The sequence below is a fragment of the Armigeres subalbatus genome, chromosome 3 (genome assembly GCF_024139115.2).
Source record: "Armigeres subalbatus isolate Guangzhou_Male chromosome 3, GZ_Asu_2, whole genome shotgun sequence".
In the NCBI taxonomy this organism is placed as follows: Eukaryota; Metazoa; Arthropoda; class Insecta; order Diptera; family Culicidae; genus Armigeres; species Armigeres subalbatus.
In genome coordinates, this window is record NC_085141.1 from 368,920,739 (window position 1) to 368,946,614 (window position 25,876).

The 25,876-nt window shown below is 40.1% G+C and overlaps 1 protein-coding gene across 1 annotated transcript in view; it reads left to right on the forward strand.

Moving 5' to 3' along the window:
* The first annotated feature begins 7,316 nt into the window (after positions 1-7,316).
* LOC134226401 (delta-like protein B) overlaps positions 7,317-25,876 on the forward strand; it is a 33,149-nt gene continuing 14,589 nt past the window's right edge. The window contains exon 1 of the mRNA XM_062707161.1: positions 7,317-7,570. Within this exon, the coding sequence (XP_062563145.1) occupies positions 7,457-7,570 (114 nt within the window). The 5' untranslated portion in view covers positions 7,317-7,456. The remainder of the gene's footprint in view (positions 7,571-25,876) is intronic.

The window sequence follows — 25,876 nt, forward strand, 5'->3', positions numbered from 1 at the left end:
CAGGATCGGCTCACAATAGCGTCTGTTCTCCATGTTAGGGGCGGCTGATCATCGTCCGAGTGCAAATGTGCACCATGGTCCACCGGGAATAAGGAGGAATGGTCCTCCGAAAATTTTGGTGTCATGCCCTGCAAGCCAGCCAAAAAAAAACCACGTAACGAACAATCAACAAGAGAGTACGGACCGGAACCATCGGCAAAGACCACTGCGACGAAAAGGGACTAGCGATTGGAAACTCGGTTCGTGGAACTGCAAATCTCTCAACTTTATCGGGAGCACACGCATTCTCGCTGATGTGCTCAAGGACCGTGGATTCGGCATCGTAGCGCTGCAGGAGGTTTGTTGGAAGGGATCAATGGTGCGAACGTTTAGAGGTAATCATACCATCTACCAGAGCTGCGGTAACACACACGAGCTGGGAACAGCTTTCATAGTGATGTACGACATGCAAAGGCGCGTGATCGGGTGGTGGCCGATCAATGAAAGAATGTGCAGGTTGAGGATCAAAGGCCGGTTCTTCAACTTCAGCATAATCAACGTCCATAGCCCGCACTCCGGAAGCACTGATGATGATAAGGACGCATTCTACGCGCAGCTGGAACGTGAGTACGACAGCTTCCCAAGCCACGACGTCAAAATTATCATAGGAGACTTGAACGCTCAGGTTGGCCAAGAGGAGGAGTTTAGACCGACTATTGGGAAGTTCAGCGCTCACCGGCTGACGAACGAAAACGGTCTACGACTAATTGATTTCGCTGCCTCCAAGAATATGGCCATTCGCAGCACCTACTTCCCACACAGCCTCCCGTATCGGTACACCTGGAGATCACCACTGCAGACAGAATCACAAATCGACCACGTTCTGATCGATGGACAGCACTTCTCCGACATTATCGACGTCAGGACATATCGTGGCGCTAACATCGACTCTGACCACTATCTGGTGATGGTTAAACTGCGCCCAAAACTATCCGTTATCAACAATGTTCGGTACCGACGACCGCCGCGGTACGACCTAGAGCGACTGAAGCAACCTGATGTCGCCACTGCATGCGCGCAGTATCTCGAGGCAGCGTAGCCGGAAGAGGGTGAGCTCGAGGGGGCCCCTCTCGAGGACTGCTGGAATACAGTCAAAGCAGCCATTAACGACGCAGCGGAGAACAACGTCGGGTATATGGGTCGAAGTCGACGGAACGATTGGTTCGACGAAGAGTGCAGACAGATTCTGGAGGAGTAAGACGCAGCGCGGGCGGTCGCGCTGCAACAAGGTACCCGGCAGAACGTGGAACGTTATAGACGGAAGCGGAGACAGCAGACCCGCCTTGTTCAGGAGAAGAAACGCCGCCTGGAAGAAGCGGAGTGCGAGGTGATGGAACAGCTGTGCCGTTCTCAAGATACACGCAAGTTCTATCAGAAGCTCAACGCATCCCGCAAAGGCTTCTTGCCGCGAGCCGAAATGTGCCGGGATAAGGATGGGTGCATCTTCACGGACGAACGTGTGGTGATCGATAGGTGGAAGCAGCACTACGAGGAACATTTGAATGGCGCTGAGAGTACAGGCAGTGAAAGTCAGGGCAGCGGAGGCGATGACCACGTCAGTTCAGCGGACGATGGAAGCCAACCAGCCCCCACCTTGAGGGAAGTTAAGGATGCCATCCAACAGCTAAAGACCAATAAAGCAGCTGGTAAGGATGGTATCGGAGCTGAGCTCATCAAGATGGGCCCGGAAAAGCTAGCCACTTGCCTGCACAAATTGATAGTCAGAATTTGGGAAACTGAACAGCTACCGGAGGAGTGGAAGGAAGGGGTTATATGCCCCATCTACAAGAAAGGCGACAAGCTGGAGTGTGAGAACTTTCGAGCGATCACCATCCTTAATGCCGCCTACAAAGTGATATCCCAGATCATCTTCCGTCGTCTGTCACCATTAGTGAACGAGTTCGTGGGAAGTTATCAAGCCGGTTTCGTTGACGGCCGCTCGATAACGGACCAGATCTTTACTGTACGGCAAATCCTACAAAAATGCCGTGAACACCAGGACCCAACGCATCATCTGTTCGTTGATTTCAAGGCGGCATACGACAGTATAGCCACAGACAAACAGACGTAACACTAGAAAAAATACCATAGACCATGACTTCAACGATCAATTTGAATTTGATTGGTTGCGCGTTTCACAACTATAGGCGCTTGCGTCGTAACCCCTTCGAGTTTGACATTTCACTCCAACGCCTTCTGGTGACAATGTCATACGAAATATTATTTCGTGTAACATGCTCGCAAGATGGTGGTAGAGGAGTTGGGCGATGGATTTTTTAGAAAATCGTTCAAGCTGATACGTCTGTTTGTCTGTGGTATAGCTATGTAGAGCTATGGAAAATTATGGACGAGAACAGTTTACCTGGGAAGCTGGGAAGCTTACCAGACTGATCAAAGCAACGATAGATGGTGTGCAAAACTGTGTGAAGATTTCAGGCGAACACTCCAGTTCGTTCGAATCGCGCCGGGGACTAAGACAAGGTGATGGACTTTCGTGCCTGTTGTTCAACATTGCGCTAGAAGGTGTCATGCGGAGAGCCGGGTGTAACAGCCGGGGTACGATTTTCAACAGATCCAGTCAATTCATTTGTTTCGCGGATGACATGGACATTGTCGGCCGAACATTTGCAAGGGTGGCAGAACTGTACACCCACCTGAAACGTGAACCAACAAAAGTTGGACTGGTGGTGAATGCGTTTAAGTCAAAGTACATGCTTGTGGGCGGAACCGATCGCGACAGGGCCCGCCTGGGAAGCAGTGTTACGATAGACGGGGATACCTTCGAGGAATTCGTCTACCTTGGATCCTTGCTAACGGCTGACAACAACGTTAGTCGTGAAATACGAAGGCGCATCATCTGTGGAAGTCGGGCCTACTACGGGCTCCAGAAGAAACTGCGGTCAAAAAAGATTCGCCACCGCACCAAATGTGTCATGTACAAGACGCTAATAAGACCGGTTGGGTGTCAGGCCATTTGGCCGAAGGTCATTAAGCCGAATGGTCATTAGGCCGAACGGTCATTAGGCCGAATGGCCTTTAGGCAGAATTAGCAAAAAGTGAAAAATGAGGAGTTCTTTCCTCACCTTACCCCTTCTTCCTTCTCCCTTCTTGCACCTTCCTTCTTCTATCTTTCTTCTTCCTGCTTCCTGCTTCTTCGTTCCTTCTTCTTTATTCTCTCTTCCTTCTTCCTTCTTCCTTTTTCTTCTTCCTTTTTCTTCTTCCTTCTTTCCTTTTTACTTCATTCTTCTTCCTTCTTCTTTTTTCCTTCTTCCTTTTTCCTTCTTCTTTCTTCCTTCTTTTTTCTTCCGTTTTCCTTCTTCCTTCTTCCTTCTTTCCGTCTTCCTTCTTCCTTCTTCCTTCTTCCTTCTTCCTTCTTCCTTTTTCCTTCTTCCTTCTTCCTTCTTCTATCTACCTTCTTTCTTCTTCCGTCTTCCTTCTTCCTTATTTCCTTCATTCCGTCTTCCTTCTTCCTTCTTCCTTCTTTCTTCTTCCTTCTTCTTTCTTCTTTCTTCTTTCTTCTTTCTTCTTTCTTCCTTCTTCCTTCTTTCTTCTTACTTCTTCCTTCTTTCTTCTTCCGTCTTCCTTTTTCCTTCTTTCCTTCATTCTGCTTCCTTCTTCCTTTTTCCTTCTTCTTTCTTCCTTCTTCCTTCTTTCTTCTTCCTTCTTCATTCTTCCTTCTTCCTTCTTCCTTCTTCCTTCTTCCTTCTTTCCTCCTTACTTCATTCTTTGTCCTTCTCCCTTCTTCCTTCTTCCTTCTTCCTTTTTTCTTTTTATTTCTTCCTTCTTCCTTCTTCCTTTTTCCTTCTTCCTTTTACCTTCTTCCATCTTCTTTTTTCGTTTTCTACCTTCTTTCTCCCGGCTTCTTTTATTCTTCTTCTGTCTTTATTCCTTCTCCCTTATTCCTTTTTCTATTTTCCTTCTTCCTTTTTCCTTCTTCCTTCTTCCTTCCTTCTTCTTTCTTCCTTCTTCTTTCTTCCTTTTTCCTTCTTCCTTCTTTCTTCTTCCTTCTTCCTTCTCCTTCTTCCTTCTTCCTTTTCCTTCCACTTTTCTCCTTCTTCCTTCTTCCTTCTAAATTCTTAATTCTTCCGCCTTTTTTGTTATTTCTTCATCCGTTCTGCTTCTTCCTCACTTCGTACTACTCACTTCTCACTCCCCAGTTCTTATTCGGCCTAATGGCCATTCGGCCTAATGACCGTTCGGCCTAATGGCCATTCGGCCTAATGGCCATTCGGCCTAATGACCCAGCATCGACCGGTTGTACTCTACGGACATCGACCGGTTGTACTCTATGGACTATGCTCGAGGAGGACTTGCAAGCACTCGGAGTATTCGAGAGACGAGTGCTTAGGACCATCTTTGGCGGTGTGCAAGAAGACGGTGTGTGGCGGCGAAGAATGAACCATGAGCTCGCTCAACTCTACGGCGAACCCAGTATCCAAAAGGTAGCTAAAGCCGGAAGGGTACGATGGGCAGGACATGTTGCAAGAATGCCGGACAGCAACCCTGCAAAGATGGTGTTCGCTTCCGATCCGGCAGGTACGAGACGACGTGGAGCGCAGCGAGCGAGATTGGCAGACCAGGTGCAAAACGACTTGGCGAGCGTGGGGCGTATTCAATAGGGTGGCTCAAATTAGTATGGGAAAAACTTTGTTCAATTTTTTGATGGGCCGCCCTCTTATTCGGTTCTATTTGATGCCCTGATGCTCTGGACAAAATTTCAGCCAAATCGGTCAACGTTTGGGCGGTGCTAAACTCGTTGGAAGTTTATATGGAAAAATGTATGCAGAAACATCCAAAAACAGTAAATTGCAGCTGGACTACACAACTTACGATGAAAAACTATGATACTCATTCAGATCTTGGAGAATTTAATACAGAATGTTATGCAGAAAACCGCGAGAAGATTCGAGTTTGCCCGGCTAAGTTATTAGCATTTCTCTGCAGTGGGGTTTGAGCAAATTTCGTTTCTTTTACCTTTGAAAAGAAATAAATTCACCATTACAACACTCCAGTAAAATGCTAATATCTTTGCGTAATAAACTCTAATCTTCTCACGGTTTTCAACATAACATTCTGTATTTAATGCGACAAGAACTGAATGAGTATCATAGTTCTTTATCATAAATTGTGCCGCCCAACTGCAAATCACTGTTTTTTTTATGTTTCTGCATACATTTTTCTATATAAACTTCCAACGAGTTTAGCACCGCCCAAACGTTGACCGATTTGGCTGAAATTTTGTCCAGAGCATCAGGGCATCAAATAGAACCGAATAAAAGGGCGGCCCTTCAAAAAATTTGAAAAAGTGTTTTTTGAGCCACCTTAGTATTCAAGGATGGAGAGATGCGGCTTCGAACCGTGTATTGTGGCGTCAAATTGTTGATTCAGTGTTATCTGTTTAGATATAGACTAAATAAATGAAATGAAAGGGATCCAAACCCGACGATACTGCATTGCCAGAAATGTCCTTCGTGGCTCAGAGCTAAACAGAATAGATACGATTGCGTAACTCTCATGTCAAAACGTACGCACGTGTATCTATTCTGTTCAGCTCTTTTTTAGTTATAAAGTATTTGTAGAGCAGGTTGTATGTAAAGATCATTAGACGTGAGGTTTAAAAACATACATATTGCGGAAATAAGTAAGGGTCAAAAAAGAAAATGACAATGGATTGAATTGATCTAGGAGTGAGGTATCCAATTTTATATATTTAAATCTAGCAACTTATTCAATTAAAAAAAAATTAACAGTGATTGGTACGATACAATATTTTCACGATTTAAAACGTGAGCGCTTAGATTTTATTATTTTACTGGTTGCATCAGGTATACAATATTTATTTTTCCATTCCATCATTAATGCAGGCCTCTGTTGGTGTTATCATGTTCACTTTTACTGTTACTGATTTTATCCGTTACTGTAGGTATTACTAAAGGATCAATATTCGATCTGTACATTGCTCCCAAACGATCAATGGCATCAAAGTCACTTTGCCGCCTTACCCGATTTGTTCCCGATCGAATTTCCATCTCGATTGGATGGGCGCATATTTGCGTTGCAAAACTCATCACAACGACGATGAAGAAAAGTCCTAATGAATGATTCATAGCGAAAAACTTATTTGCAATTTAAACTGTAATATAATAATTTTGTTAGGAATAGAATTAAAGTGATATTCAAAATAACCTTTCGAGAAGAGCTGAGACAATCGACTGAACAAAGTTCGATATGAATCCTTCACGTAGATTCAGGGCGGAATATGCATGCATCATACGCTTGATGTTGATAAATAAATCGCTGTACTACGAAGAAAAACATTGATAAAGAGTAGTTGGCTAATCTTCAAATGATTTGTTCTTTGGAAAATATAACGTATATGAAATTGAATCGGGTTCTACAGTAATAGTTCATATAGGGGATGGAAAGAATAACTGGGGTATGTATTTTTTTTTGTAAAATTTTAGATGTGTTGTAACAGCGTCAGGGCACCAAACCGACTAGCTCCATTTTCTCGAGTATTTCTAGCAATCAGCAAGAAAAAAAACTCCTGTGCATGTTACGCTCATAAACCTCATTGAGAGGTTCTCAGCCTCTTACCAGCAGTTCATATGCCTAGATCCCGTGGTACCAATTATAGGGTAAAAGTAATCTTAAGCAAAATTCAGTGATAAAATTTTCATATGTTCAAAAAAATTACAAAAAATTGGAAATCAGGTGACCAATCCCGATTGGAACTTTAATCACCTTTAATCGTATGCCTATTCTGACAGGGAATGGGAGAGAGATGCTGATCATGCCTCTGTTAACCATTGAGGAGTGACTTATATGGCGTTTGGTCCGGCATCCAGAGGCATATCTCGAAAAGCTATACTTAGGCTAACAACACGCTGTTTGTCGACGAAGAATTGTAGCATTATTTATTGTAGCTTGTTTCTGATAATATTGACGTTTATTGTTACTATAATATTAAGAGGTTCAATAAGACCAGTGTAGGTCAGTTGGATTTGAAATGAATAAAGCAATAAAGAAATAAAAAGAGGAATTTCAAAGATGAATACGCTGCATCTCTATAATATAAGTTAATGAATAATTGGGATGAGACAACATCGTCACCATCGATCTCCACCGCAATCTGCGTACAAGAGTCGCAAACTCTCTCCCCCACGTGATGAGAGAAATTTCAAACACATGGTTGTACCGAAGTGGATATCCATTCGAAAAACCCGTAGCGCTCTTCGCCTTGGAATGCTCAATCACCTGCAGTCACGGCCAGTTTCGTTCCAGGTTTCATCGGTGTCGGTCGTTCGAAAATTTATTCATCGTGAGTCGATCTAAGTGCTAAGTTTTTCACACAAGACGCGTGCCGTACTTTTCACATTCGGATGCAGATCGAGTGTCAACTCGGAACTAATTGATAATGAGCAATAACTGCTACTATCAAATCATAATCGTGGCCGCCGTCGGGAGCATCTGCCTCGGTCTTGCCACGGTAGCGGAAGCCGTTCGATACGTTCCCAAGTGGAAGAAACAGGTTAGGGTGCATGGAAGAAAGTTTCGCACTTAGTTTTTTATTTTTATTTGTATTGTCTACCTATCGATTAGTGTACAGTGAAAAGAGACCTACGTATGTGCCATCAGCAACCCTAAATGAATTCAGTCCGAATCGAGACGAATCGATTTTCACCTTTCTAAAGTGCAATTTACCTCTCCATATACGATCGATCAGTACATGTTCTACTTGAACGCGATCGTCGAGATTGGGAGGTTAAATTTCTCTGCGGTCTAGTTTTCATCGAGTACCTCCCCACAAGGGATCACCTGAACCGATGACTTGGACGGATACGCTTGGATGCAAGATGCAAGGGCAACCGACTAACCGCATTTATGTGCGCCACGAAACGCCGAAACCCGTTATTTTGATGTTGATCGCGTAATACTTCCCGTGCATCCATCTACCCAACAACCACGCTGGGAACTTAACGCAACGAGACGGAAGAAATGGAGCGAAAGAAACTTATCTTCAGCGTTGAGAGACACTCATTTGCCAACTTTTAAGGGAAGAAGAAAGAAGCTCAAGTTCTTCGGTTGATGCGGTGAATGGCAATATTTATGAGGTCCAAACCAAAGCAGAGATCATTGCACGGACAAGAGTTGGTGAGAATGCCATCGCATCGGTCGGTGCCGAGGAAAGTGGACACTTACTGTGGAAATATAGAAATTTACTGTTATAGGAATTGCGTTCTATGACTAGTCCAACTTCTCAGGTCCAACTGATCGAAGTTGTTTGAAAGGAAATACTGCTAGGGTAAAACGACCTATTATGGAGGGGTTAAGCACCGTTTCAAAATGAAATTAATTACAAAAATTCTTCAAAAATTACCTGTTGGTCGAATTCCATATTGTAGTAGTTGAATAGGATGCTCGTTAACTATAGTTTCGTAAATATTACGTGAATTGTGCTGAACTTATGTTGTTTTGTTTTTATCACAATAAAAACAAACTACCGCAATAATAGGACGCAGTTGCCTATCGTTGCGATATTTTTTGAAGGTCAGTCCTATTGTTGCGGTATTGCATGTAATTCTTATGGAGAGCGTTACCGCAACAATAGGACCTTAGCACTACCGCAATAATAGGCTCAAGGGATTCAAATTTTTAACGAAAAATGTTGATTTTTCATCATTTTGAACGAAATTTTGTCAAACAAAAGCTGTTCTAGTCGTTAATTCGAAGAGTATTAGCGTACCCACAATTGTTTTCAATGGTATTATATCCAGAATGGACTACTTTAACACTACCGCAACATTAGGGCATACCACAACGATAGGACGTTTTACCCTAATTGTTTGTGCAATTTTTATTTATGGAACCTACTTAGTGCCGACGCTTTCGATGCCGACGTATGTGTACTATAGTTCAAAAGTGTGCCCATTTCACTCGACAAAGGCAACCGATGGTGATGAGTCAATAATGGAAATCCTGTTCAGACGGCGACGAATAGTCATAATTCATATTTTAGGGTGGTGTTTGGGTGCTGAACGAAAACCGCTTTCGATTAATCGTTAGATGGCGATTGTTTGATATCTGTTTGGCAATGCATGCATGTGCCTCATTTCGCTTTCGATTGATATTAATTAGCATTCACGATTACTCATTTGATCGCATCGACCAAACTTTGAATATTGTTTTTCTTTTCTTGATCTACGTCTGGAATAACCTCAAGCTTATTTCAAGCCAATTTAAAATATTTAATCATTTGATTCACATTTGTGGACCACTATTGTACTATTCCATAAATGTGTAAATAACATAACATATTTTGAAAACTGTTCAGCAGTATATATACTTATATATTATATATAAGCATAAAAACATATGGATGGTACATTTGTGCGATGATCGATATTGTGACTAAACTGCAAATATCTCATCCGTTTTATTTAATAAATGTGCAAGCATTTGTATGAAACTTGTATTATGGGAAACCTGAATCAAATTGCATGTTGAGAAGTACATGTTCTTGGTTGACATGTCGAATACTGCGATCAAGAAACCATTAGAATCATGATTTCAAAAAGCAGGCTCCCGGGCATCTACTAAGCAATTTTCACATTTTTTCCACGGTTATCTTATCCATCTCATCTAGTTTCCTGTAGTTTGTTAACCTAGATGTTCTAGGTTCTCCAAATTGTTCTGGAATTCAAATCATGTGGTCTACAAGGTAAACTACGTCTGGTGTCCAATCGAAATCAACCAAGCATGTCCATACATGTCTCTAGAGCCCTTGCGTATTATGTGCAATCCAAATTAATTTGATGAAGATGTTCAAGGTTCTCCAAATTGTTCTGGCGTTTAGATCATTCGGTCTAGCTGGTCAACTACGCCTGGTTTTGAACCGAAACCAAATTCTGGTATCAAACCAAAACCGTAACGCCGACACGAGCAGGAAAAAAAAATTTCATGCAAATGCTGTGTGGACGAATGACACTAGACTCTCATGCAGCAACAAACAGTCTGCGGATGAAGAAAAATACTTAGTTTGACAATGCTGGCCTACATTTTTTGGCATACTGTCTCTATATGTACGAAGCACGAAATTTAACCCTTTTGTTACCGACAGGGTACCCGGGTACCTTTTTCATTTTCAAGTGAATTTTTTTTAGGGTTCTAAACATCGCAGGAAATTGAAACTCCGTGACATCTTCAAACTCGGCAAAATTAAGGTTTGGGTGGTATGAAAATGAAAATCCAGTAAGGGAGGCTTGGGGAGGGGCTTCTGAATATTTTTACCCCGTAATGTACCGACAGGGTACCCACATTTTGGTATGACCATAACTTCGTCAGTTTTTAACCGATTTGGACGATTCCGTTTGCTATGGATTAAGAAATTCGTCCTCTATCCGATCCATGTCTCTTAGGACCGATCCGGATTACCTGGTTACCGGAGTTCCGGATATGCTAGACCATGTTTCAAAAATGGAGAAGTTGATCTTATAGAATCAAAATGATGATTTCTTGTATCCTGAGTTTCGCAGCAAATTCGAGGATTATGACTTCCCAACGTAGTAGGACCACGTGATCATATGGACTCGGAACGGACATCCCGGAATAGGTTCCCGTGGGCCCTATAGTGGCCGCAAATTCATTCCTGGCAATATGGGTATCAAAATTCTTGAAATTGTTCCGGGAACATGTTATTCATATAGTTGAAACCATAGGATGGATATGAACCGGAACGGTCATTCTGGAACAGGTTCCCGGAGGGTCCGTAGTGGCCAAAAACTCATTTAGAATAAACCCTGGCAATATGGGTATCAAAATTCTTGGAATTGTTCTGGAAACATATTTTCCATGTACTTGAGACCATAGATTGGATATGCCCCGGAACGGTCATTCTGGAACAGGTTCCCGGAGGGCCTAAAGTGACCATTAATTCATTTGGTAGAAACCCTGGCAATATGGGTATTAAAACTCTTGGAATTGTTTCGGAAATATGTTATCCATAAAGTTGAAACCATAGGATGGATACCAACCAGAACAGTCATCCTAGAACAAGTTCCCGAAAGACCTTTAGTAGCCACAAACTCATTTAGAAGACACCCTGGCATCAAAATTCTTGGAATATTTTCGGAAACATGTTTTTCCAAAAAGATGGGACTGATGTTGGGTCATCAGGCTGAATGGCTGTTAGGCCGAATGGTTATTGGGTCGAATGAGAAATGAGGAGTTTAGTTCTTTTTATCTTTGTAAATTATTCAGCAAACACCAATGATACTTACAGCGCCTGTGGTTCGTTATAAATCATTTCTGAGTACCTGTCAAGAATTTTTAAGCCTTATTGACAAGAAATAACGGAAAAAGAAGATAGCAAATGTTTCTTCTAAATGAGGGTCCCCTCGGAAACCTGTTTGATAATGACCGGTCCATTGTCAAACCATCTTATGGTCTAATAACCCAAAAGATCATGCTTCCGAGACAATTTCATGAATTTTGATACCCATCCATTCAGAAAAATATATTAAGCTCGTTTAGTGGAATGTATTAAACCGTCTAAGACGAATTAAGTACTGTCCATTTAATTCCACCAGTTAATTTTCGTTATCTTTGCAGATACGTATTTCGACCACACAGTTGTGGTTGAAATACGTATCTGCAAAGATAACGAAAATTAACTGGTGGAATTAAATGGACAGTACTTAATTCGTCTTAGACGACCCATCCATTGTCAAACCATTACTTATCGGATCATGCTTCCGATACAATTTCATGAATTTTGATACCCACATTGCCAGGGTTTCTTCAAAATGAGTTTGTGGCCACTTTAGGCCCCACGGGAACCTGTTCCAGGATAACCGGTCCGTTGTCAAACCATCCAATGGTCCAATTACTTATCAGATTATGCTTCCGAAACAATTTCATGAATTTTGATACCCATATTGCCACTTTAGGCCCCACGGGAACCTGTTCCAGGATGACCGGTCCGTTGTCAAACCATCCTATGGTCCAATTACTTATCGGATCATGCTTCCGAAACAATTTCATGAATTTTGATACCCACATTGCCAGGGTTTCTTCAAAATGAGTTTGTGGCCACTTTAGGCCCCACGGGAACCTGTTCCAGGATGACCGGTCCGTTGTCAAACCATCCTATGGTCCAATTACTTATCGGATCATGCTTCCGATACAATTTCATGAATTTTGATACCCATATTGCCAGGGTTTCTCAAAAATTAGTTTGTGGCCACTTTAGGCCCCACGGGAACCTGTTCCAGGATGACCAGTCCGTTGTCAAACCATCCAATGGTCCAATTACTTATCAGATCATGCTTCCGAAACAATTTCATGAATTTTGATACCCATATTGCCAGGGTTTCTTAAAAATGAGTTTGTGGCCACTTTAGGCCCCACGGGAACCTGTTCCAGGATGACCGGTCCGTTGTCAAACCATCCAATGGTCCAATTACTTATCGGATCATGCTTCCGATACGATTTCATGAATTTTGATACCCACATTGCCAGGGTTTCTTAAAAATGAGTTTGTGGCCACTTTAAGGCCCCACGGGAACCTGTTCCAGGATGACCGGTCCGTTGTCATACCATCCAATGGTCCAATTACTTATCAGATCATGCTTCCGAAACAATTTCATGAATTTTGATACCCATATTGCCAGGGTTTCTTAAAAATGAGTTTGTGGCCACTTTAGGCCCCACGGGAACCTGTTCCAGGATGACCGGTCCGTTGTCAAACCATCCAATGGTCCAGTTACTTATCGGATCATGCTTCCGATACGATTTCATGAATTTTGATACCCACATTGCCAGGGTTTCTTAAAAATGAGTTTGTGGCCACTTTAAGGCCCCACGGGAACCTGTTCCAGGATGACCGGTCCGTTGTCACACCATCCAATGGTCCAATTACTTATCAGATCATGCTTCCGAAACAATTTCATGAATTTTGATACCCATATTGCCAGGGTTTCTTCAGAATAAGTTTGTGGCCACTTTAGGCCCGACGGGAACCTGTTTCCGGAATAACCGTTCCGGGATTAATTCATAAGATGGTCATGTAACGTAGTTAAGTTATATTCTTTAAATTTCCAACGAAGTTTATTAGTCATAACGCAAGAAATCTTCATTTGGTTGAATATATATCTTCAATTTACACATACTTTGGGACTTGGCCCAGTTAATCCGGAATTCCGGTTACCAGGTAATCCAAATCGGTTTTTTTTTTTTTTTTTTTTTTTTTTAACTAATTTTATTTGCTAATTATCTAATACATGCATTCATCTCTTAGACTAGGTGTTCCGTGTTTTCTTAACACTATCATCCTTATTTGCTATGTTACGCTTTGAGTTATTATTAATACATTTCAATTGCCTCTGGCAGTTAGAATTTTTTCCTCTGGTTGAATTGAACCATGTAGGAATTACAATGTTTTCAACTTAAACTAAACTTAACCTATTTTATACTAAGGGTACAAGGAGTTAATCGTTGCAATAGAAGATTGCAACGATTTTTTATCTAAAATTGAAATTATTTTGTTGGACATTTGTTGCAATGTCTCAATATTAGAAATTCTATGAAGTTCATTGGTACTATACCACGGAGGCAACTTCAGAATCATTTTCAAAATTTTATTTTGAATCCTCTGGAGTGCCTTCTTTCTGGTATTGCAGCAACTAGCCCATATTGGCACAGCATACAACATGGCAGGTCTAAAAATTTGTTTGTAAATCAAAAGTTTGTTCTTAAGACAAAGTTTTGATTTTCTGTTTATAAGTGGATATAGACACGTAATATATTTGTTACATTTGGCTTGAAGGCCTTCAATGTGATTTTTGAAAGTTAATTTTTGATCTAGTCCTAAGCTTTGCTAGGCCAATTAATTGAAACCCCATTCATAGTGACAATATGTCTGCTAGAAGCTCACGGCTTATGTGGGAAAATTATAAGCTGAGTTTTGGAACCATTCGGAGAAATGTATCATTTTTGCAAGTAAGTGGAAAAAATATACAAACTTGTTTGCAATCTACTACAAATGACACGAAGGCTTCACCCTTTGGCTTAAAGGCCCGTGTCATCTGCAAACAAAGATTTTATACACCCTGGTGGTAAATAAGGTAAGTCAGAAGTAAGAATGTAAAAATGTGAGCCCCAGTATGCTGCCTTGAGGAACACCAGCTCTTACAGGTAATCTATCAGATTTAGAATTCTGATAGTTTACCTGCAGTGAGCGATCTGATAAATAATTTTGGATCAGTTTAATGATGTACAGAGGAAAATTAAAATTCATCAATTTTACAATCAAACCTTCATGCCAAACACTGTCAAATGCTTTCTCTATATCAAGAAGAGCAACTCCAGTCGAATATCCTTCAGATTTGTTGAGCCGAATTAAATTCGTAACTCTTAATAACTGATGAGTGGTTGAATGCCCATGGCGAAAACCAAATTGCTCATCAGCAAAAATAGAATTGTCATTAATATGAACCATCATTCTATTTAAAATAATCTTTTCAAACAGTTTGCTTATTGAAGAAAGCAAACTGATTGGACGATAACTAGAAGCCTCAGCTGGATTTTTGTCCGGCTTCAAAATTGGAACAACTTTGGCGTTTTTCCATTTATCTGGAAAGTATGCCAATTGAAAACATTTGTTAAATAAATTAACCAAAAAGGATAAAGAGCTCTCAGGAAGTTTTTTGATAAGTATGTAGAAAATACCATCATCACCCGGAGCTTTCATATTTTTAAATTTTCTAGTAGTCATCCAAATTGGTTCCCAACGAAGGGTCAAAAACATTATCTTGGTTGAGAATGTCTTCGAAGCTTCGTGTAACCTGATCCTCAATTGGACTAGTGAGACCTAGACTAAAATTATGGGCACTCTCGAACTGCTGAGCAAGTTTTTGAGCCTTTTCGCCATTTGTTAATAAAATTTTATTTCCCTCTTTAAGCGCTGGAATTGGCTTTTGAGGTTTTTTTAAGAATTTTCGTTAATTTCCAAAAGGGTTTCGAACTGGGATCCAACTTCGAGACATTATTCTCAAAGTTGGTATTTCTCAGAATAGCGAAACGTTTTTTAATTTCATTTTGCAAATCTCGCCAAATAACTTTCTAAGCAGGATCGCGAGTTCTTTGGTATTGCCTTCTTCTCACATTTTTAAGACGGATCAGTAGCTGAAGATCGTCGTCAATAATAATGGAGTTGAATTTAACTTCACATTTCGGAATTGCAATGCCTCTGGCTTCGACAATTAAATTTGTCAAAGATACGAGAGCATTATCAATATCACTTTTGGTATCGAGAGGAATATCAACATCAAAATTCCTATCGATATACGTTTTATATAAATCCCAATCAGCTCTATGATAATTAAAAGTAGAGCTGATTGGATTATAAATGGCTTCTTGTGAGATTTCAAATGTCACAAAAAGGTGATCAGAGTCAAAGTCAGCATGAGTTACCAATTGGCCACACAGCTGACTTGAATCCGTTAAAACTAAATCAATTGTAGAAGGATTTCGACTGGAAGAAACACAAGTTGGTCCATTGGGATATTGAATAGTATAATATCCCGCAGAACAATCTTCAAACAAAATTTTACCATTGGAATTGCTTTGAGCATTATTCCATGAACGGTGTTTGGCATTGAAGTCACCAATTACGAAGAATTTTGATTTGTTGCGAGTCAGAATTTGAAGATCAGCTTTCAGCAAATTCTTTTGCTGCCCATTGCATTGAAAAGGCAAGTAGGCTGCAATGAAGGAAAATTGACCAAAATTTGTTTCAACAGAAACTCCCAAGGTTTCAAAAACTTTGGTTTCAAACGATGAAAATAATTTATGTCTTGATACGTCTATTAATGACAATGGCGACCCCACCACAGGCGCTGTCAAGACGATCATTTCTGTAGATAAAATAGTTTGGATCTCTTTTAATGGAGAGTCCTGGTTTTAAATACGTTTCAGTTATAATGGCAATATGCACATTATGAACTGAAAGGAAGTTGAATAATTCATCTTCCTTACCCTTTAGAGAGCGGGCATTCCAATTTAGAACTTTCACACAATTATTTGGATCCATTGAAACGGAGTCCGATAACATTTTTTTGTGTGTACTTTATACCAACCTGAACAGCTTCTGGTATGGTATTTGCTTTGAACATTGCATCAATCATGTGATGCAATTGTTCAGTTAAAAAATCAAAATCGGAAGCAGTCATGCTACCTGAATCGGCAACATGACCGTTATTTTCCGTTGGGACATGGGTATAAACCTCATTTTGAGAAGAGAAATTTGGTCTACCAGCAGCGATGTTTGCATACGTAGGTACATTGGAAAAATTGGAATTTACTGAAGTGCTTGCTACCCGTTGACGAGCGGCAAAATTCGTTTGTGAATTGTGGTGGGTATGAATTGCTCGACCGGTAACCGGTTTCGAAAATTGAGCGTTTGAAAAATTTCTACCCGTCGAATCTGGGATCCGATTGGAATTTCCCGTCATCAATTTTGCACGGGAATTCAAAACTTTTTGCGTGAAGGGCATTCCCAGAAATTGGATTTATGATTCCCCCACAGTTTGCACACTTAAATTTATTGGAATCTTCTCTCACAGGACATGCGTCCTTGGCGTGAGAGGTTCCACCACAAATCATGCATTTAGCATCCATGTGACAATGTTTGGTTCCATGACCCCACTTTTGGCACTTACGGCACTGGGTAGGGTTTTGGAAATTTCCCCAGGCCTGCGGAAATGTTCCCATGTAACACGGACATGAGACATAATACAGGCCTTTTCCAAACTTTTCATATTATTTAGTTCACTTTTGTTAAAATGAACTAAATAAAATTCTTGAGAAATGCCCCTCTGGGAAGTACCAGAATGGGATTTCTTTTTCATCTTAATTACTTGGACTGGTGAAAATCCAAGTAATTGAGAAATTTCAATTTTAATCTCATCCAGTGATTTGTCATCACTGGGGAGACCTTTCAAGACGACTTTGAACAATCGCTCAGTTTTGTCGTCGTATGTGAAGAATTTATGGCGCTTCTCAGTTAAATAGTGAAGAAGACGTTTGCGATCGTCAAAGGATCCCGGCAAAACGCGGCAGTCACCCTTCCTAGCAATCTGAAATGAAACCTTGACCCCCTGAAGGTTACTCAAGATTTCATTCCGAAAGCCAGAAAACTCGGCAACAGATACCACAATTGGCGGAATCCTTTGTTTCTTCGCATGAATCGAATCACCTGGGCTAAAGGTAGATTCGATTTGCTCAATTTCATCATTAATCAAATCGAACTGATTGCTCAGTTCGATAGGAGAAGAAACAATGTCAACATTAGATTTAGAAGGAATATCTGAAGTCTCCAGCTTCCTTCTATTTTTTCCGCGCTTGGGCAGGACGGTCTTGAAACCTTGTTTCTTTGAAGGAAGTGGAGAATTCAGAGACTCCCCCTTCCTCTTGTTTTTGTTAATACTCATTGCTGAGCGTGGAGACGTGACCTTCTAAGAGGTTTTTTCCCAGAACGGTGTCCCTGCAGGATTACCACAGAGAACAGACGTTCATCTTCATTCGCGTGCTTGTGTAAAAGTTTGTACTGGTCATTTTAAAGTATGTCGTTATGCCCCCGTTGCGCGGTGCTAGTGTGCTGATAAATATGGTTAAAATTGGCCGTGTTTTACTTTTTAGCGCTAGTGTTCATTCCGAATTGCTCCTCGGCTCGCTCCTAGGTGGCAGCACTACATTGTTTATGAAGTGTATGCCAACGCCATCACTTAATGGAATTGAGTTTTTATGTCGGGCAGCCTGCGTTGGCGGCGCTGAGGTGCGATTTAAATATTTACACACGTTTTTAACGAAATTTTGTTCGGATATCCATGTCTGTTCTCTGTGGGATTACCACCGCTTGTCGGAATTTTACTTCCGCAAACGGGTCCAACGTAAAACGAAGGCACGGGTCCTTGCAAAGATCGTAACGGGATCAATGGGTACAAATAGCGCTAAGAAGCACCGTTGAAATTAAAATAGCTTCGGGTAGTATTAAAAACTTCCTTCCGCAAAGAGAGAAAGAACCGCACAGCACGAAAGCACGATGCGGTCTGGCGAATCGGTTCTCTGTAACATGTATCGAATAGCGGGTAAGTTCCTGCATCCGTAGCAACCAAAATCGGTGGAAAACTGACAATGTTATGATCATTTTAAGTCCGTGGGTACCCGGGTACCCTGTCGGTAACGTAAGGGTGTTTTTTTTTGTCGGTAACAAAAGGGTTAATAAAAGTAAATATTCGGACAATCATAGTGTTTTAATGTATTTTTTCCAACACTGTTTGTTGGGCATACTGGATTGCTTTCAATTTGAAACCAGAAGGGTTTGACCATGTAGACTAATTGATATGAATTCCAGAATACTATGGGGAACCTAGAACATCTGGATTAAACTTAAATAGCATATAATATTCAAGTCCCTAAGAATTTTTATGGATGTACTGAATTGATTTCGGATTTATACCAGGGGTAGATCTGAACTTCAGAACAATAAGGAGACCCTAGACTAGAACATCTTCATGGATCTAATTTTGTATGCATATAACAGGCAAGGGCTCTAGGTACTTGTATGGACATTAGAGTGATTCAAATTTTGACTTTTTCGTTCCCTTATGCTTAAATGATTGATTTAGTCATTTTAATAGACCTCCTAAATTTTTAGCTAATTTGGATGTAATTTGATTGTGCACGCGTCATCTGAAGGTTGTATGGAAATTGCTATGAAAATTGTTACTTACGTGAAAAAATGTTTCGTGAGGTGGCCCATAAACTATTTGAATAAAATCTATACTTGAACTTTATAGAATGCTACTTAAGATAAAAGTCAGTGGTTGTTGCGAAACGATCTGACTGTTGTAAGCAGAGCCGTAGCGTGGACTCCCGGTGCCCTTGGCAAAAACTTTTTTGGGCGCCCCTCTCTTATTAAGGAAAAATGTGCAATAGACTAACGCAAAATGAGCTCCCCCAAAAAATTATGACGTTTGAGCGGGTCGCATAATGAACGCAAAATGAACTTTTGTTCGAGAAGACGACCCGCTCAAACGTCAAAATTCATCGGGTAAGGTAATTCGATGAACCGCTGCACAGGTCTATATTTTTCACAATCCAATAACATTTTGAATCTCACCTTAAAGTTTTATATTTTTTTATTAACGAGGTTTTCTTCACTATGTTGGCTCATCTTGTAGAACAATAAGATTAAAAAGTTTAGTGGATTGAAGATGCTTCATGTTAAGCAGTATATTAGGTTGTATGTCCCTGGAAAGTTTTTAAATTTTGTGAGCTTTTACACTAATTTGCAAAATATGGTAGGAGCTTGGTAAAGTCGTGGGCATCTCTGGATCCTGGTATGAAATCTGTTGGAACATCCAGGCTGAAAGATCATTAAAATTGCTGAAAGTTATTTACTTACAGCTCATAGTGTCCTAACGGTTGTTTCTTGTTCTTAGTGGAAGGAACTGACGTACTTGCAAATACATAGCAGTGAATTTTTTTTAAATCGTGACAAATCATATACTAATGTCAAATGGTTGGAGCAAGAAAATCCGACTCTGAAGTGGATCGAACGATGATTAAAATCGCTATCGGATTTAGGAACAAGAAATGGATGGATATTGGATATGGATGTTGGGTCAATAACGTCCAACTTTGAAGTGGTCGGAATCGACATCGGAAGCAGGAGGGCCAGGAAATGATGATATGAGGCAATGAATGCTTCGATAGCACATACCTTGGCACATGTTGTATGTATTGCGGATAAATTTTGCTAATATATGAGAGCTTTGATAAATGATAACTAAATTAGTCATTTAATTATATTTATTGAACGGCTACTCAGTCTTGCAATTATTACAACGAGTTTTTTTTATTTACCCGACGTTTCGACACGAGGATTGTGTCTTTTTCAAGGGGAAAATATATTTTTGTTGTTTGTCCCTTGAAAAAGACACAATCCCCGTGTTGAAACGTCGGGTAAATAAAAAAAACTCATTGTAATAATTGCAAGACTGAGTAGCCGTTCGATAAATATAATTCAAACGCACAGTCGATCCATAATCAGTAGTCATTTAATCAAGGCACATTATCACTGCTTATCGTAATGCCGCCAGGTCAAATGCGTCCATGATGATAATTTTTCGGACTAAATGAAGTTTTTCTGAATGAAATGAGAGTTGTCTTAAATCTACACCATCCTTACCTTTACCCCAACCCGATATAAGTCATTAGCGCAAAAGGTCTTTTACAATTTTGGTCAACACCTGTGGCAGGTTGTGCCCGAAAATGGCAACAATCTGATCTACAATTTTCAAATCACTTTTTGAATATAAGTTTTCTAGACTTTTTCTTGGCCCCTTGTAGACGGTTCCAAAAGACTCAGAGACACCGAGAGGGCAGTCAAAGTTAAGACCAAATCATTCGACTTTTATTTGATTTTATTCGTTTATTTGAGATAGAAGAAAGATTAGATTTCTTGAAATATCTCCGCCATAGACCGTTAGACTTTATGGTCGGTTTGTTATCAGTGTTATCAGTGGTCAGCAAGGCGTCATTTGGTACCCTGGTATATGTGACGCAAGACGCATCAAAAACGACCCGGATTCGTTATGCTATCCGGTCGAACTACGCAATGGTGAGATAGGAATTACGCTGCTGATGTTCTTGACATATGAAGAGGAACTTCCTTCATGTGGTCTTGATCAAAATACTCCCTGATGAGTTATGGGTTTCGCTTCGAGACGGCGACTCAACGATAGCAGACGATGCTTGGCTACCTCTTATGTCTTTGCAAGCTGACTCAAGACTTCTAGTTTCTTCGGCAACGCCACAATGAAACGACCAGTATCGTCTCTGGTGGTGGTTGCAGCAAAATGTTCTTCGCAAGCTGACTCCTCGATGGACATCGTTTACTTGAAGATTGACACGACTCTCCTAGCTCCCAAAACAACCGGAAACACCCCAACCCAGAGCCGTATTCTGGGGCACAGGCTTTCCTTGACCAAAGTTTAACGAAACCTTCAAGAAGTAGATCGTAGTATACTCTCATTCCGATTATCATAATTACGGAGGCTGGCTCGTGCAATTTAGGATCTGCCAGTACAAAATCGGATGGCCATTTTCATGTGAAAACATCGACGTTAAATTGGAAGGCAGATCGTCGGGTCTAGAAGAGGTCTGGCCCGTATCCGCACACATACGACATCTAGTGGAGGAGCAGTTTTGATCTGGTAATCAGGCGAGAGACAGTTGAGGCAAAGTTCTTTCTTCTTCACTAGTGGTATACTTGCTTGCAGAACGGACATGGCCTCGATGAAGTGGTGTGAGCGAGTCGTTGGAGGGGGATTGAAAGAGCGAGACTTTGTCGATGCTATAGAAGGGAGTACCATAGCATGGCTTCTCAGGAACTAGAGTAGGTCTTTGTATTTCGAAACATCAGTTGACTTATGGTGGCCCAAGTAACATTTTTAGTTTTATGTGGCTCTAATAGTGGTTTTCAAGATCAATTCAATAAAACCAACAATAAAACCGATAACCACATCATAACCTATTGAGAACCGCTATAAGAACACTTTCTAACCAAGTGGACCAATCTTGAGAAGGTTAATAAAGCAAATATCTGAAACCAATAAATCTGTTATAAAACCATTTTCTGTGCAAGCACTTTATCTTAAAAAGGTTAGCACAACTATCATAAGAGCAATCAGAAGTATAGTTTACTAATGGCGGCGGGACAGCTGCTCTCATAAATTATGTTGTTTTTGCCTTTCTCGTATTTTTTTCATGGGTTTGATTTCGTACAGAGTAAATAAATTTTCTTTGAAAGAAAAATTAGGGTAAAATACCCAATAGTGGACCCCCTAGTAGCGAAATTTTGCTCTTCCTGGCATAAGAAGTGTAAATTTTCAACATATTAATTTTGCGTGATATCTAATATCGAGCTCAGCATCTCCTCTTTACGCTACATACATAAAACACTCAAATACTCGACGTTATTCGTTGAAATTTACATTTTAAAGTCTGACTGATTTTTCCCTATAGTAGACCCCCTGGGGGTCCATAATAGGAAATTGCTTCCCCATAGTCGACACTTCATTTGATTTTTATGTTCCGTTTCGGGACGTTCTTCTTCCCTATTATGGACCCCCCCAAAATATTCCTATAATGGACACTCTCATGTTTCTTTTTCATAAAATTGTAAAAAATCGTCTGGTTTTACTTTCCATAGCATTTCCAATGCATGGAATCAATCCATAGGACTGCAAGGTAGGTTCTCCCAATGGAATTTCATAGTAAAATGTTTACATTGTGCTGTAATAATGCAAAAACGGCTGAAGGGTCCACTATTGGTTGGGGGTACACTATTGGGCACTTTACCCTACTATACAAACAAAAAATATTTGAATCATTTGTTTGAGAAACTGCATAAGTCCATTTTACACTATTTCGAGAAAACAACAAAAAACTGTTTTTGAACAAATTTGCACCGAATCTTTCGATTTCTTCGATACAGATCAATAGTTTTTGGCAAAACTCAACACCCAGGGGCACTTTCAGTGCAAAAAATGTAAGCAGTACTCCATAATTGCTCTTCAAAGTACGTGGACATATGTAGTTTCTCAAACAAACGAAAATTTTCTCATACATTCCTGAACAAAAATTTTTTTTTCGTATTTTTTGCCAGAATACGTATTTTTGGACGAGGATTCAGAATATATAAAAATCTCATTTTGGCCAAAAATGTTACATATGCAGTTTCTTAAACAAACGGTTCATTTGTTAGATAGTAATGTCACAGACAAACAGACGTAACAGCTTGAACATTTTTCTTAAAAATCCATCGCTCAACTCCTCTACCAACATCTTGCGAACATGTTACACGAAACAATGTTTCGTATGACATTGTCACCAGAAGGCGCTAGAGTGAAATGTCAAACTCGAAGGATTCCGACGCTAGCGCCTCTAGTTGTGAAACGCTTAATCAATCAAATTCAAATTCCTCGTTAAAGTCATGGTCGATAGTATTTTCTATAGTGTTACGTCTGTTTGTCTGTGGTAATGTTGTTATGAAGTATGCCAGGTATTTTGGTTTTCAATAACAGCCATGATGATGTAAAAGAATGTGATATTTTAGCCAACTCTTGGCTCTGAAACATATGCGCATTAGAATTTATGGTGAATGTGAGCATGTTAGAGCTTCAAAATTAACGCGCTTCAGTATTAATTAAAGTTTACGAAGGCTGAAAGGAAATTAATTTGGGGTTCGCCAACATTTTACAAAAAAAAATCATGTCTCTGACTGACAATTTCATGTGCAAAGCTTACATCCTGATCTGCAATCCATCAAAGAATAAACGTTCATTTACAGCATTTGATAATTAAATCAAAGAAAATTTCTTCAATTTCAATATGGCGAAAAAAATAACAATAAATAATATGTTCTCCCCAAGAATCCAATAAAACTTTTTGGTCACGATAATGCTAGTATAAACCAGGTATAAACCTTTTCAAGTTTTCTTATTGCCTTCAGATGGCGTGGTATTTATATTACACCATCTGTCGGAAATTCACAATAAATCACCTTCTCTGTAGTATTGTAGATTTATGGGTATATTAGAAAACGCAATTACACTCAATGCGCAAAAAATGCATTGTGGGAAATGCGAAATGATATCGCACATATTTAAAATGAAAAATATCAATGCTACTTGATAAAATATTAATGTTGGTAATATGTGTTCCATTGCAGCAGCCAAATATAGGTACGAATTGTGGGTTATTTAGCTGCTCTTGGATATAACTACAGAAAAAAGGACTGATAGATTTAAGCTAATGCATTTATGTGGTACGTCATACGATCTGGTGCGACCTACTGTGGAAATACATGCTTCTGATTCAAATTCGAAATCATTGCTCGCGTACAATTTTAATCAGTGCTGACTTACCTCTAAGTCCTGTCATAAGACGAGTTTAAACAATCCCATTGAATTCCACCACTTAAGTGGTGGAATTCAATGGGATTGTTTAAACTCGTCTTATGACAGGTGAAAGCATTCCACTAAAAAGCTCAAAATAATTTTCTTACCTCTAAGTGTTTCAAGATGGATCCGTGGAAAAAAATTAAAGCCTGCAGTAAGTTCAAGCGAAATGTTAAAAAGAATTTCAATAATATTTTGAATATGAACTCACAATTATACGAAAGAATGTGCAAATCACAAACTCCCGGTTCCGAAAGTAGTTCTGAAACAAGCACAAGTCAGGTGGAAAGTATGCCGCCCCAAACATTTGAAGCAGTTCCATCACCAACTCGTTTCGAACCATCTGTAGATTTCCTTGAGTCCTCGGAACAGATATCTGACGATAAAGAGGACTATTCTGAACATGAATCAGAAGATGAAACTTTTGCCAACCTGCGTCTTCTGACAGATTTACAAACGTGGGCTGTGAAGAACAACATTCGACAGTCGTCATTAAAAGAACTTCTGTTAATTTTGAATACTCGCTTATCGGACGTTTTGCCCAAAGACCCACGAACATTGTTGAAAACAGACCAAGCTGTGGAGATATCTCAAATGGAGAATGGGCTATACTGGCATCAATGTGTCAAATCATGTATCGACAGGGTATTCTCGGAAATCAGTGAGCCTATTTCTATTTCCTTAAAAATAAATATCGATGGTCTACCTGTGTATAAAAGTTCAAAGGATGAGTTTTGGCCGATATTAATGAATATCAACGAATTTCCAGATGTCGATCCGATGATCATTGGCATTTATGCAGGCAAACAGAAACCATCAAATGTGGTTTCGTTTTGAACGCCCTTTGTTAATGAGATGGAGATAGTATGCCAGGAAGGTATAACTGTAAATGGCCATAATGTTACGGTGACTATTAAGTGTTTTATCTGTGATTCTCCGGCAAGAGCTTTCATCAAAGGTATGTTTGAATACAAGCACGTTATAGAGCGTATATTCACAGTATTATTCATGTTTCAGGAACTGCTTACTTCAATGCACAACACGGTTGTCAGAAGTGCACAACTGCCGGTGAATACTCGTACATATCTCATACGAACTATTTTCCTCTGACAGTATGTCCTCCAAGAACCGATGAAGACTTTCGCAACAAAAAATACGGATCGCATCACAAGAACGATACTCCTCTGTTGAGGTTCAACATAGACATGATAAAGGATTTTCCAATCGGAGATTCACTGCATCTTGTAGACTTGGGAATTTTGAAAAAGCTCTTGTTGGGATGACGAGATGGGAAATTCGGCAAAATCAGCACAAAGTGGCCTGCCAATGTCACAACTGATCTTTCCAAAAGATTACTTCAGCTTAGACTGCCTCGTGAGATTCATCGAGCGGTTCGTGGCCTAGATTGTGTAGGTCATTGGAAAGGTCTCGAGTTTCGTACATTTTTACTCTATGTATCAATTGTTGTTCTCAAGCCAATTCTCTCGTCAGATGTGTATGAACATTTTCTTTCCTTTTTCTGTGCTGTTACTATATGCTCATCAGAAAGTCATACTCATTTTTTTAAAATTGCCCACATGTTAATGATGCACTTTCTGGACCACGAAATTGTAGGTATGAATACCGCGTTCAAAATGGAAAAGAGGAAGTGAAAATCAAAGGCAGTTGCTTGCGGAAACTTAATTCATTTTTCATAACACCTATACAATCTAATGTGTTGCATATTTATCGTTCACTGCGCTCAGAACATGATACCAAATTTTATAATTTGTCTGATATAAGGTGCAAAATGGTAGCTATTCCTTTGGATT